The sequence below is a fragment of the Hippoglossus hippoglossus genome, chromosome 17 (assembly GCF_009819705.1).
Source record: "Hippoglossus hippoglossus isolate fHipHip1 chromosome 17, fHipHip1.pri, whole genome shotgun sequence".
Classification (NCBI taxonomy): domain Eukaryota; kingdom Metazoa; phylum Chordata; class Actinopteri; order Pleuronectiformes; family Pleuronectidae; genus Hippoglossus; species Hippoglossus hippoglossus.
The window spans coordinates 7,553,116-7,567,903 of record NC_047167.1 but is presented as its reverse complement, the minus strand read 5'-3'; the positions used below and the strand labels follow the sequence as shown (position 1 = coordinate 7,567,903).

Here is a 14,788-nt window from a genome sequence, read left to right as displayed (position 1 = left end):
AAGAATCAGTCACAGGCTTCTTCCTGCTGATTTGAAGGAATGTGTGTTATTAAAGTCCTATTTAAGTCATCTGTTTCATAGTATTGTGAGTTATATAACTAAACTTAAACAAACATCTGTTCACTATTTTTCATTGTAACGACGTTGAATTTATTCAACCTTTTCCCCTTCAAGGAAATAAGCCACATAGTCATAAAAGTGTGTGTGTGTGTGTGTGTGTGTGTGTGTGTGTGTGTGTGTGTGTGTGTGTGTGTGTGTGTGTGTGTGTGTGTGTGTGTGTGTGTGTGTGTGTGTGTGTGTGTGTGTGTGTGTGTGTGTGTGTGTGTGTGTGTGTGTGCATGACATCAGCTTTGGGTCTGAGTGACTGTGAGAATGAGACGACAACAGAAGGATTTCACACTTCAGACACGGGGGGGGGGGGGAATTGCTCATGAAACATGTGAAAGAAAAATAAGATTATCTGTAGACTTGTAACCATTGTAGCTTCATGTGTTATCATGTCAGTGTTTGTGATTAAAAGTCACCTCCCTTTCTTTAAGCTTGATTAAGAATCTTGGTTTGATCATAGCAAAAGAACTAAAAACATGTATAATTACTTTATCAACCGCATTGCACTCTTTTGAGTAAAACACATTTCTACTAACACCCTTTGTCAATTGGGTTTTTAACGTGAAACCCGCTAAAAAAAAGTGATTAACTCCTTTCCCATTGGCAGTAGAGGACTTTGTCTTTCATTTATTCCCCCTGCTGAGTCATTTTTCGATGTAGAAAACGTACCAGAAACTGAAAAACTCTCTCACCTGACTAGTCATGCTAGTGTTGCATTTTGCCAAAGGGGACGCAACTGTTTGACACTCGACACCATGCAAATATGACACAATGATAATCATGAATCTGTTAATTAATTTTCTTTTTACATCATTTATTTCCTTTTTGAGTGGATACCTGCACGTCTTGTTGTGAATGGATTTCCATGGATACAAACAACCCCCCCAACAAACTCATTATCAAAGCACCACATGTTCAGAACGCTCTGCTCTCCTGTCTTTAATCAAACACTTTATAACCTCCATATTGTTGTTGTTTTCTCTTTCTTCTCCCTCCACGACTCCACCATCTGATCTCCACTCTTTCTTGTTCCAGAAAACATCCTAATTAGAAGCAGAGGAGAGAGGCAGTGAATGGGATAGAGAGAGAACTACCCAAAGTGGAAAGGCCAAGGTCAAAGTCCAAAACTGAGTCGATAGATTGACTATCAAAGGAAAAAGTAAAGCAGCGAGAGCAGAGACCTGTGAAGTAAAAAGACCAAAATCTGCTGAATAATGTGTGACGAGAGGCAGGATGAGGGGCGGCTGGTAACTCCTGAGGGTCTGACAAGCAGCTAGGGGTTTGTTTAGTCAGCAGAGTGGGAGAGAGAGAGAGAGAGATAACATTTTTGGAGGATTAGGGGCAGGAAATAAAAGGCAGAACCAAATAAAGAAGAAAATGCGTTGGGTTGGCCAGAGTCAGGGGAGGAAGGAGAGAAGAGATGGAGAAAGGAGTGAGGGAATGGGGACAGAGTAGATGTTAAGGGACAGAGAAGGAGTAAACTGCCGTTAGTGACCTGGTCAGAACAACTGCTTTTCATTTTTAGCTCTAAATTTGTCATAGCCATCAGGAGTTTGTCTCTGTGATGTAGTGGATGTGGATGTGTGACTATACAGAAGATGATGGTTTGTGTATTAAATCTGCCAATCATTTCTTACAACTAACATTTTTTTTATAAAAATTAGTCTGCCAATAAATTAATTTTATATTTAGAACTCTATACTATAATATGTATCCCCAGATTGCTGTATCACTCGGTTAGTGCTTCCTTTGACAGTCAAAAGCACAAAAGGTCAAATTTCATCACTGTGGTGAATTTATAGATCAGCAGGCTGAGAGAAAAGGAAAGACAGTAGTGGGACAGGAGTGAGTGTGTGTGTGTGTGTGTGTGTGTGCCTGTGTGCGTGTGCGTGTGTGTGTGTGTGTGTGTGTGTTTGGGGGCGTTGCATCACAGGAAACAAGCTCTCCATCCTGCAGTTGAATGTTACCCTTTGGCCCTGGATCAAATGCTTCTCCGGCCTGAATACCATGAAGCCTCTGTCCTCTGCACCACGCACTGCTCTGCATTGCACGGACCGTCGGAGGGCCTGCAGGAGGGGGGAGGACGGCAGAGCAGGGAAAAGAAGAGCAGGAGGAGGCAGGGAGAGAGGGGGTACATGGGAGGAAGCAGGAGAAACACAACAACTGAGTAAAAAGAGCCCTCCACATTCAGCGAAAGCACATAAGCTGGCTGTAAACAAGTCGTATTATTGTTCTCTGAAAGCACGTAGACACACATCTTGTCAAAATGTGAAACCAGAGACCCTCACTCTCTCGTCTCTGCTGCCGGCCCAACTGGCAAGCTGTTAAATTGGGGAGAAGTCTTTCCTATTTTTAGCCCCACGCTAGATGGAAGGAAGGAAAAGCAAACAGACAGAAGCTGCACGCGCAGAGACAGAGAGGCAGACACAGAGAGAGAGAGGAGAGAGAGAGAGGGAGGAGTGACTTATTTGTGAAGTCCTGCAAGTTTGGATGACTGGCTCACTGGTGTCTGAGGAGGACACATGGCTGGACTGGGCACAGGGCAGAGCTGGGAGGTTTTCTCTGCTACAAACAGCAGCTTGTAATCCCTCTCCAGCCTGTTCTTGGATATTACAGAGCTGTTTAAGTTCTCCAGAGAGCCTCATGAATGCCTCTTTGCCTTCTTGAGGGAGCTGAAGGTAAAGAAGGGGCTTACAGGAGGATTTCCCCGCCATGGAATGTTGTAGATTTGCGAACAGGATCGTAGGAAGTTTTTCTTCCCCCTCTTGGGTTTGGAGCTGCGGGTCTAGATCTGGAGAGCGTGTGCGCTTCTTAGAATTCCCTCAGAGACTGGGAACGTTAAAGTGGGAGGACCGTGGCTCTGGTAATGATTTAACGGAAGAGCAGCCACCTCTGGCCATTTAAAACGTGCACCCACATTTTTTTTGCACCTACACTCATCCAGACGAAGGAATTCAGGATGCGGCGCTTTGACAAGCTGAAAAAGTCATTCCCCTTCCTGGCACACTTTCACGTATATCGAGTAAGTCTGATGTCTGCTGCGCCTGTCAGCTCAGGAATTGAATGCTTTGGTAATATGACATGGATCATGTGGTTCACCCAGATGTTAGAATGCAACATTTGTATCGTGTGTGCGTGTGTGCGTGTGTGTGTGTGTGTGTGTGTGTGTGTGTGTGTGTGTGTGTGTGTGTGTGTGTGTGTGTGTGTGTGTGTGTGTGTGTGTGTGTGTGTGTGTGTGTGTGTGTGTGTGTGTGTGTGTGTGTGTGTGTGTGTACTCACCAGCTGGACTGAGGCTATCCTCTGGGAGGCTTGTTGTTAGTGTGTGTGTGCATGGATTTCTCCACCACCATGAGGAATGATTTCAGGCTAGAGGCATTTCTCAGCAGGGACATCATGTTGTTTCTCTGCGTATAAATTCTTACATCCCTCCTTCCTCCTCTCTGTGTTAAACTTGTGGCCTCCATGTTTGCTTTTATAAAAAACTGTGTTGAAACATTGCACGTTCCTCTTAAAGCCACAACTTCTAGAAATAACACGATACGGTAGAGCCAAGTCCTACTTGGAACTTCTGGCCCTGGTGGGATTTACTCAGAGTCATTCAACAAGTCACACCTAATGGTTTGAACATAGCATTTCTCTTGCTGACCTCACACCTCCGCAATGTGCATCCTCCTCTTCTTATCCAATATAAAGGTCAAGACACAAAATAAGGTGTTATGCGTATTACAATATCTACACATGAAGCAAACCTTACAATTTTTCTCCTCTAAAAGTGTCAGTTGGTTGAAATATTTTAGCTAGAGCCCATCTCCATCTTAAGCACCTCTATAAATGGATGTATGACATTGTATTTCCAATGCAGCACCCTTCTCAAAACAAACAAGAGCAATCCTGGCTTAATGAGTTTTGTAGATGAGTTTGCAGGTTCACTGAGATATGATACAAGGCTTTAGCACTAAGAGTTTTACCCCTCATCCCCCAGTTATGACACTGTCGTGGAAAAAGGCCCAAGAGGAAGCTGACTTGCGTCTTTGGCACCGTCCAGTGAAATAACACTGACATGTTTACTGCCAGAGAAGATCAGACTGGGAGCAGCGTTTAGGAGGATAATGGGAGTAATAGTTCATGCCCCATAGATAGACTTCCACCCCACAGATGAATATTTGGTACTTAAAAAAAAAAATTATTTGAACAAATTTATTTTACATTTGTTAATTTATCTATTTAACATTTGTACAAATCACATTTTTCCACGTATAAGTGTAAATCATCAGGATAAAACGTGAGCTTTAGACTCTATAATTATGAACTACAGATCCAGTAAACATGCCACATGCCAGACTCTGGCACAGCTTAGCACATATTGGACCAGCCCAAACGACTGGAGTATCAGCTTTCTCAGGGTAAGGGTCAGGCATGATGCAGCAAAACGCAGAATATGGTGATGGATTCAAATGACTGCAGCTGCATTTAATCCTAAAGCTGAACTCTTACAGGTTATTATATTACCTCCGATTATTTACTCGCTATGTGGGAGTACTTCTTATTTCTGCTCATTTCTGCTGTCAACAGTCAGGAGGATTTATGCCCAGGCTTACATCAAATAATGATCTGTGTTCACAGAATTTTTTTAACCGGAACAAATGGACGGAACACCCTGCTGAGAGTCAAAGCTGCATGTGTGGACGTTTCTAAAGAGATATCAGTTAACCCACTTTTATGGGCTTAGCTCTGAATTTGTATCAGGATACAGACATCTGGCATAACCATTGGGTATCCCGGCAGTCTGTCCTCACAGTCAGACTTTTGCATGTAGAAAGAACAGGACCACTCATTCTGAAGCAGCATGGTAAACATATAAACATATTCAGTCTGTTGTTCATATGCAAACTGTATTTTTGATGGCCCAGTATTAAGTCTGTACTTGTATGTGTGAGAGAAAATCCTCTCTAACTCACAGTCACAGCCATTAAGCAATAGGAAGTGACCTCTAACCAAGCCCATTAAAAGTTTAAATGACAGAGAGGAAGCTGTGACCCCTCTGACATTTTCCTTTGGACCATGTAACCTTGCCTCAGCCAACACAGGAAGTTCCTCATTCACAGTCTAATTACCACTCGGTGGACTGACCCCCACGCCCCAGAGCATCCACCCTGAAGGTCTCCCAGTAAATCTCAACAGATTAGGAATGTTTGTCATTTCTGAGTTGATTAGGTTGGTTGACGGGTTCACTTCCCCGTTGAGAATGAGCCGGCGTTATGGACGAGTACATGAGCTCTTATCGTGGGTCTAAAACTCAGAGTTCTGTGAAGAATGAGCTGGTTACATTGAGCAGACAGTGATGGATGACGTTTTAAACTCGGTGTTTTGTTTTGACGTTGAAGATCGATGGTCTGACTCAGTGTTGTATGGAGGGATGTAGTGTATATATATATATTGTGTGGTCAGAGTGTTAGGAGCCTCTCGTTTGTCTTCACCGACGTATATGGACACCAGATGTGCATCATTCATCTCATGTATCTCTGTCTGCAGAGAGACTGTGATGTCTGTGAACTATCTGCAGCGAGGAAGCCAAAAATACAACTTCTGTGCTTTTTCCTCATTTGAATGCAATCACAGGCTGCGTGGTGTATTATCACCACATGGATACGGGATCTGTCTAATCACAACTAGTGTGCAGTTGTTTGTTGGCCCATTGACATGCAGCTCATGCTATATTTGGCCCCTTGCCTTGTGTGTCCTTGTTTATGCGATGGCAACCCTATCTCCTGTGTATGTGTGTGTGTGTTTATGTATAGTGGACTGCAAATGTCAATGTCCGAGTATCTAAGCAGGTATTTCATTGTGCTGTGAACTTTTGCTGCCGTGCACACAATGGCCATGAGCTCAGTTTTCTCTTTTTTGTTACAGAAAAGAATGGTTTGTTTGTTCCTTTCTTTCTCTCTGGCCATATTTTGCAGACGCTGGAACAAGCATTGAGAAAACTGTCAATGAATAATGAATGTTGAATGATTTAAACTCAGTTTCCTGTTTTCTGTGTGTGGGTGTGTTTTGCAGAAACTGGGCAGTAGCATGCAGTGTGAGGAAGGCACAGAATGGCTGCTGGAGCTGCTGATGGAGGTGCAGTTGCAGCAATACCTGCTGCGGATCAGAGATGACCTTAACGTCACGCGGCTGTCACACTTCGACTACGTGAAGAACGAAGACTTGGAGAAGATCGGCATGGGTCGACCTGGTGAGACTGTGTGTGTGTGTGTGTGTGTGTGTGTGTGCACGTGCATTTGTGCAAGTTTTGTCATTCTAATGACATATATTAGAGTTTCTTCATTTGCAGGGGATGTGTTTTTGTTTTTATGTATTTTCTGCTGGGATCCTGAAGAGACGACATCATGTTAGACTGAACCCAAATGTGAATTTGAATGGCTTACATCTGCCAGGGCCGAACAGTCCCCTAATGTACCTGTCTAATTTCTTCCAGATCCATGAATTATTATCTGGAAAATTATTTCATCAGTGTCTCAAGAACTACCTAAAATGGGAGGGAAATTATTTGGTGTGTTTATATGCGGACAGTGCAGCCAGCCACCAGGGGGCGATCAATATCTTTTTTATGTCATATTGTCATATCGGAGGGTGCGGCCTACCTGGCCCACTGAGACCGTTTCCTTCACAGGTTGCATCAACCATTAAGGCCAAAGCAACAGAGCTGACGAATGCCACACAGGGAAAGTTTGAATGGCCCTTGTTTTTTTTTAACATCTGTACCATTAGCTGTTGGTTGAGTTGAAGCGTGATGCTCAAGCATTAGACGTCTAGTCGCTTGCCAGCCCCATTACCGCTTTCAAAAAAACGGTTTCACTGAAGCGCAATGAGTCCTGGGAAAGATTGTTGATTGACGGATCCACTTGTTGGAGCCTTCGTTTCGCTGGGATGGAAGGATGCATTTTGTCGGCTGCATTTGAAGGAGCCAGGGACAGTCTAGTTGCGCTGCTGTAATGCAATCGGTTCAGACGGAGCTTCAAATGCAGCTTGTGAAGGAAGCAGCCCTGAATTGAGACACAACTGCTCTACACTAAGAGAATGAACACGGTGCACATTTCTGATAACATCTAGCTGTCCATGCAACATTCAGCTTGAAGCACCGTTGTGCCTGTGTTCTGCTTCACAGACACACTCACATACCTGAGCACCGACCACATAGTACTACTCTTAAACTGTGGTTTGCTTGTTTCTCTTTGGCAGATAAGCAGATATCATTTAGTGGTGAAAATCAATTCAATCAGAAGCTCTGAAGAATATTGAAGACTGTTAGCTGCCCGGCTTGTTTTGTGTTTGCTCCCTGTTCACTTTACTGAACAATCTGGACCACAAACTATTTGTCTCCTCTCTGATCAGCTGTCATGTCATCAGGAATACTTTGACAGATGCCTGATTCAGTTCAGTGCAGTAGAACTCTGCCTCATGTTTCATTGTCTCAGCAGAGCCACTAGAAGTGTCCTTCCAAATAGTCCCTGTGCTTTAATACGACTAGATAATGGGAAAGTCTTCATCTACACTATGTGGCTTTAAATACCACTTTTGTCTCCAGTAATGGCAGCGTGTCATTTGACTAAACACTTAGCAGAGCTGAAGCCAATCCTCCATCACTAATACCCCTAATATCGTTTTAACGTCACAACTGGTGATTAGGTACAATAATAGGAGACCAGTCTTTTGTCTGTGAAGAGGATGGCAGCAGTAATGTTCTTAATCCAGTTACTGGAACCCTCAGGACTTCCTCCACTGCAGAGCCACTTAAGTTTAATTACACCCACTTCTCCTGCTCATACATTCACTCACATCTCACATCCCTCTACTCCTCGCTCGCCATCGTTTCTTCTACCCCTATAATTTGCAGTTCTTTTTTAACTACAGCAACAATGGGGCTGGTATTGTCTTCCTCTTCTTCTGTAGTGGGAACAACCACAGAGGCAGTTTTGAGTGTTTGAATGTCTGTGCACAGATGTTATCACCACAACAGTGTTACAGTTGTTCAAGATACACTCACAAAACTTAACATGTGTGTAGTTGAGATCATTTTTTAAAAATAGGACAACATGGTGAATATCCCTTGTATGTTTGAAGGTCCCCTGAACTATATTGATGACAAATTGCCAACCAGCAGATGTAAAGGAAGTTAGAGATGCTTAGCTATGCAGCTTTATGATTGCATTCCTTTGAGTGTTCCAATCATGGTATTGTGGGATATTACTGAAGTCGTCCTGTGGGACCAATACAAGAAGAAGCAGCTGCAGTCCTTGTGTCTTATGAGATTTACCACTGACATCACTGTATTCATCTTTTTTTTTTGTTACTCTCTTGATAAAGGGCAGAGACGTCTGTTGGAAGCTGTGAAGAGGAGGAAAGCCATGTGCAAGCGCAAGTCCTGGATGAGCAAGGTGACAGATATAGACACACACACACACACACACATAGCACATTTATTATGGTACATATAGTGTGCTCGACATTATGTGACAGAGTTTGGGTCTGTCTGTGGGAGGCTGCTGAGGCCCAGGAGGTAACTGTATGAATGTGTTTGTGCGAATGGGTAAATGGCTGCTTTAAGTGGTCATTGAAACTAGTGCATAATAACTTAAGACCATCTACACCTCTATATATGATATAATCACATTTTGCAAATTCTTGCTGAGCTAATTTTGCCATCATCAGTTGTTTAATGGGGACAAAAGTATAGAAAATGACATACAGTATGTCTGTTTCAGCAGCACTTTATACTACTGCTGTGTTAAACTGTGAAATGCATTTCAAGCAACAACATTTGTTGCTGGAGGTGGAGTGAGACTGGTCAGCCCGGGACAACAGTAGTGACCAGTATACGGTTCTCGCTTTACTGGATCATTTTAGGACAAGACACAGGCAACAACTTGGGGGAGGAGACCAAAGAGAGTTCTTGTTGTTTCTTGCTGCTTTTTTTTCTAAAGAAAAAACACATCTGTCCCTCACAGATGTGTGTGTGTGTGTGTCTGTAGGGAACATTCCCCCAAGAGTACAACACGGCTTGACCCTTCACATGAAGAGGAGCACGTCCACATTCAGACGCAGACAAACGCATGAACACACGAGTCAAGTCACAAGAGCCGGTGACACAGATTCGCAGCAGGCTGCATTCACAGAAATGTTCTCAGGATGCATAAAGTCTCTCCCTTAAAGAGACAGAACCACGCAGCACTACTTCTTCACATAAACACAGAAAACTTGGGTAAAGGTTCCCAGTGAGACGGATCTGATGTACCTACACACAAACGTGTGTGTGTGTGTGTGTGTGTGTGTGTGTGTGTGTGTGTGTGTGTGTGTGTGTGTGTGTGTGTGTGTGTGTGTGTGTGTGTGTGTGTGTGTGTGTGTGTGTGTGTGTGTGTGTGTGTGTGTGTGTGTGTGTGTGTTGGCTGTTCATAGTGGATGTCCTGGTGCCCAATGGACGGTGCTTGCCATCTATAATTACACCTGTCTGTTTCTGCGTCTGGCACCATCTTCAGCTGGAGTAATCTGCTTCCTCAGCCTGCTCTGTCTCCCTGTGTGTGTGTGTGTGTGTGTGTGTGTCTGTGTGTGTGTGTGTGTGTGTGTGTGAGAGAGAGAGAATTCCGAGCCTCCTATTTGAAACCCACTCACCACACAGTGACCAGAGAGATGCTGGTGGTGTTTTTAAAAAAGGTCTGTAGCATTATGTCATGTCTGGTCCAGTGTGAATGTGAAACCACACACCCCTCGCTACTGTTTATATCTGGCCAGTCAAATATGTTCGCCACTAGTCATTCATTGACACCTCTTTTTCACTGATGATGCCATTTCTGAATACTGGCCATTGTTCCTGAGCCAATCAAGAATTGACATGTCTTTCATTCATTCATGCTTTAAATGAAATAAAGCATGCAATAAAGCACCTTCACCTCTAAGGAAGAGAGAGTTATTTCATTTCTGACACGCTTCATGTTATTTATTGGCAGGAATTATGATGATGTGCAAATTTAGCTTTGTCTGCTACTATCTGGTATCAGCAGAATTCCTATGTGCATTCCTATTTTAGTAAACAGTCTTATTTAGGGCCCCTAAACAAAGCTTTCCCTTCTTGGCTCTGCACAGCACACACATTGTGCAGGTTCACATTTAGGATTTGAAAGCGCTTAAGGACTCATACAAACACACGTATGCCAGCACACAGAAACATTCGCTAAATCTAATAGTGCCTCCTAATGAGCACTTCCTACCGGCTCAGTCATTCCTGCTGTGTCGTCCGCGCTGAAGCCAAGAGTCAAGAAATGTCTCTCCCCCTAAATGATGAGGGCGTGTTTTGATACTTATACATTACGACTGACTGCATAGCCTCTAGTTATTTTTGAAAGCACTCAACCATGTGTGTTTTACGCTTATTATTCAACCCACACCCAGTTCTTTTTCATGAGCCATATTCAGACAATTAACTCTGGAAAATGGGTCCGGACTTTCTCCAGGGTTTGCCTTTCACATGTGAACGCATCTTAGTCTCATCTTAGACACATCATCAACACGCCCACTCGCTCCCAGTGAATCCTCCAGGGGATCCCCTGCTGTTTTCCTTACATGGGCTCATTCAGACATTTGGAAATTATCTGGATTTTTTTACCTGGTTGGCAGGAGAAACTCTGGAGAAAGTCAGGAGACGATTATGTAGTTCTGTGCATATCTGAGAGCAGCTGTATGGTAAGAGTAAGGGCTGTGTTTATAGTATGGAGGACAAGAGGTTGCTCCATGTGTCCTCAGGCCCAGATAGAGCCTGTGCATCACTTCTTATGTGACAGTGGACGCTGCCCCATAACATGAGCTCCTCACGCTGCACATTCACCAAGTGTCCAAATGCAGCAGAGGAGGATGCATGGAGGAGGATAAGGCTCAATGTTTACGCTAAGGGTGAATTGAGATCGTCATTTTCGGAGTTTCAGCAGCTACAGTGAACTTAGTGACTCTGTCGGTATGAAGAGGCCCAAACCAAAGTGAGCCACATTGAGACGGTTACTGTCTGGCTCAGGCTTCAGTAGTTCTAGTTCCACCATAAATGTCCTCTTTCCTGCAGAACATAACATTTTATCAGTGCTGATAATGCAAGAAACTTCCAAATAGTGTTGACCCCTGCAGGCCTACATGGGTCAATCCTATGTGTGGGAGAGGAATGCGGGGCAGGGGGGGGGGGGGGGGGGGGGCAGATGAAAGAGACGGAGAAAGTGAAAAATATTCTTTTAAGCTTATAGAAATGGAAAAGAGCAGCTGTTAAAGTTAAGAACCATAAACGAGTGTCTGGTGTCGTCTCTTTCTGTCCACCCACACTCTCCAGTCCAGTGTCTCCTGAGCACAAAGTGGCCGCGCAGATATAATCTCAGTATAAGATAAAACACAAATGTGGAAGTTCTCGGTCTTTTCAACCTCTAGAGCGGTTGCGAAACACAAATGTTTCTCTATTCTTTCACTGCAATGTTTGGCTTTTTCACATATTTGTTACAATTTCACTATACTTCCTCTATACACACCGAACTATTTGTCAGTATGTTTAGTTTCTTCTTCTGTTCCTCTCTAGGTGTTTAGCGGAAAGCGCCCAGACGGAGGAGACATCCCCCAGCAGGGTCAGCCGGCCTCCTCCTTCCGAAAGTTGTCCCACACGCCTCCACTGGGCCTGGGGGAGGGAGTCCTGGCCACACAGCCTGGTGGTGGTCCTCTTGATGGGCAGCAGCAAGCTCTGACCTGTCTCATCCCCGAGAAGGACTTGACTTTGTTTGAGAAGCTTGGGGACGGCTCCTTTGGCGTCGTGAAGAGAGGAGAGTGGCTGACACCTGCAGGGAAGCTGGTGAGAATCTAAAGCTGCTTTTCATGCATGCAGGCTGTATGTGACAATGTAAATGTCCGAGTGAGAGGCTCCAGATAGTCTCTGGAGTTTCTCCTCTCAGTCCCCTTGTAAAAATGTCAGAATGAGCACATATGAGAATACAACAGGAGATTCTCTGGAGGATGCACAGCTGATGACATTTCTAACACATGACGGACGTAAAAACTTTAAAGAAAAAGAAATAGAATACAAATAACTCAGGATGAAGAATAGATGCCATACATATAGAAGACACTACAAAAAGGCAGTAGGTTTCCAGAGCAGTTGCTGATGAGGGTGGTGTTAAAGTGCTGTAAACAAAAACACATGATCTTCGCAGCAGAATTTATACGTTACGCTCCCTGCCTCATGCCTTTCTATTCTAGTATTTTTTCTCCCACAGTTTCTTAACGATACAAACAGACAGACAGGGGTGAAAACAATACCCTGCCCCTGTGAATGAATTTGAAGCTGTCATGTGAAATGGTTTGACTGTCTTTCCAGCTGAATGTAGCTGTGAAGTGTCTGAAGACAGACGTGCTCAGCCAGCCCGACGCTCTGGAGGATTTCATCTGCGAGGTCAACGCCATGCACTCCCTGGACCACCAGAACCTCATTCGCCTCTACGGTGTGGTGCTCACACACCCAATGAAGATGGTACAGTGGACACACAGAAAACTCATGCACACAGGGAGGAATGTACAGAGTCAGACAAACACAAGTTCTGTCTCAAATCAGGGGCCACGTCCTTCGCAGGACCGAGTCTACAAAGCCGACGAAGGATGCAGCCGACGGAATTGTTGGCCGCATTTGAAAGAGCTTTCAAATTGGGACAGTCTAGTTGAGCAGCTGAGACACAATCAGTTTTCAAATGCAGCCTCCGAAGGATGCGGTCCCCCGATTTGAGACACAGCTACAGTATATGCACACGTGGACTTCATTCACTGGATTAGTTGCTTTTTCTTGGCGTCCCTGTGCTCTCACTTACACCCACACTAACTCTCAGGCCCTCTCTCAGCTTTATGACCTTAAAGTCGATCTGACCCAGGTCAGGCCTCTCAAGGCTTTTGTCATGACTGGAGATGGGAGGATGGTGGGCTGAAATAAAGGCTGATATTTTGCCCTTATTGTTTTCAACCCTTTGTTACTTTGTAGTTAAATTATTCATTTATTTCATTCGTTTTTGGACCGTGTTACCAGCACCTATTGCCAACGTTTCTTTCAATTCCTTTTATTCCACCAACATCTCTTCATCCTCTTTTCACTTCTTCAAATCGCACTCTTTCTTTTCTCATCTGTATCCTCTATCCCCTGTTCTTTTAACTATTTATTTGTATTTTCTACTATTGATTGCCACTCTCCTCTTTTCACGCACCCTCTCTTTATCTCCCTCCATGCTGTGTAGGTGACGGAGCTGGCTCCTCTGGGTTCACTGCTGGAGCGTCTGCGAGGTGTCCGTCCCCAGGGTCCAGTGTTGATCCACACTCTGTGTCAGTACGCTGTACAGGTGGCCTGTGGCATGGCCTACCTGGAGCAGAGGCGCTTCATACACAGGGACTTGGCAGCCAGGTGAGGGGCACATTTCGAATTTGGACCAAGGTTTCAGGAGCTCAAAAAAAGTTTTAACGTGTATTTATGTGATTTAAACATTCTTCTTTTTTAGGACATTTTGTCACTGGTATGTTAAATCATTTATATTACTTCTCCTTCTCCTCCACCCAGTAATTTACAGGCCATTACAGGGAGACCTGGCACACAAGTAAAATGAGTCAGTTGTTGGCTGCCTGTACTGGGTGGTCTAAGTTAATGGTCTCTCCTAAATTAGTCATTTTCACACTTCAAGTGTTGAAACTATTCCGATGCTTAATGGCTGGTAAAAATTAGTAATTTTCCCAGTTAAAGCTGTGAGAAAATAGTAATGATTTCACATAGTTGTTAAAGAATACCAAACACTAATTTTTCAACCCGTGAGAAAATTCCTGACCATTAAAGTCCCGCTAGTTTTATACCCTGAGAGTTATTTTCCTCACAGATTCAATATTTATATGTGGCCTACAGTGAAAATCCACAGTAGCTCCTGAGTGTGGCCTTGTTCAGATTGGGACAACAAATGGGCTTTATATGGTGGGATCATATTTTAAATGTAACTACACATTGACCACATGTTTCTTGGTCAATTTCTGGAACGATGTTGTGCTTTGACCTCTTTTTGGTCAAGTTGAATCAAATCTGAATTGTTTTTCTCTTTTCTCAACAGGCAGTTTAAGCTTTCAATCATTCTTGGTTGTTGTTATTTTGTATGGAGAGCTGAGACAACTGTTAAGACTTGTGCTATTGAGCTTTAACCAAAACTTAACATTTGATTGATCAAAAATCGTTTCAGCTTAATTCCCCACCAACACTCACTGTCTTTGTTAAAAGTTTTATATGTTAAATATTTGAACGTGTTTCTCCAGGAATATTCTGTTGGCCTCGGCTCACAAAGTGAAGATCGGTGACTTTGGCCTGATGAGGGCGCTGCCTAGCAACCATGAGCACTATGTCATGCAGGATCATCGCAAGGTCCCCTTTGCATGGTGGGTGGACTGAAGTCAACACACAATAACAAAAGATGTACTTTGAAATTATCCAGATTTGAATATGAGTGTTTTACAGGACAGGGTGTATAAATAACTCACATTTTCACAGAGAATCGAGTCAAAGCTGCATTCCCCTCCCGCTGCTGTCTCATAAAACAAAGCTCGCTCAGCTTATAATTTGTCTCTGGCAGTCAGACGACAAGTCTTTCAT

General features: G+C 43.8%; 1 protein-coding gene across 9 annotated transcripts in view; it reads left to right on the top strand.

Annotated features, from left to right (window-relative positions):
• The window catches only part of tnk2b (tyrosine kinase, non-receptor, 2b), a 54,574-nt gene that overhangs the window by 25,258 nt on the left and 14,528 nt on the right, over positions 1-14,788 (top strand). For 6 of the 9 annotated variants that reach the window (XM_034613563.1, XM_034613566.1, XM_034613559.1 and 3 more), the window contains 6 exons: positions 6,166-6,343; positions 8,476-8,546; positions 11,714-11,980; positions 12,503-12,655; positions 13,404-13,567; positions 14,455-14,574. In XM_034613563.1, the coding sequence (XP_034469454.1) occupies positions 6,166-6,343; positions 8,476-8,546; positions 11,714-11,980; positions 12,503-12,655; positions 13,404-13,567; positions 14,455-14,574 (953 nt within the window). Of the gene's footprint in view, positions 1-2,188; positions 3,131-6,165; positions 6,344-8,475; positions 8,547-11,713; positions 11,981-12,502; positions 12,656-13,403; positions 13,568-14,454; positions 14,575-14,788 lie in introns of those variants that run through there. The other 3 variants (XM_034613562.1, XM_034613568.1, XM_034613561.1) reach the window with 3 other exon arrangements.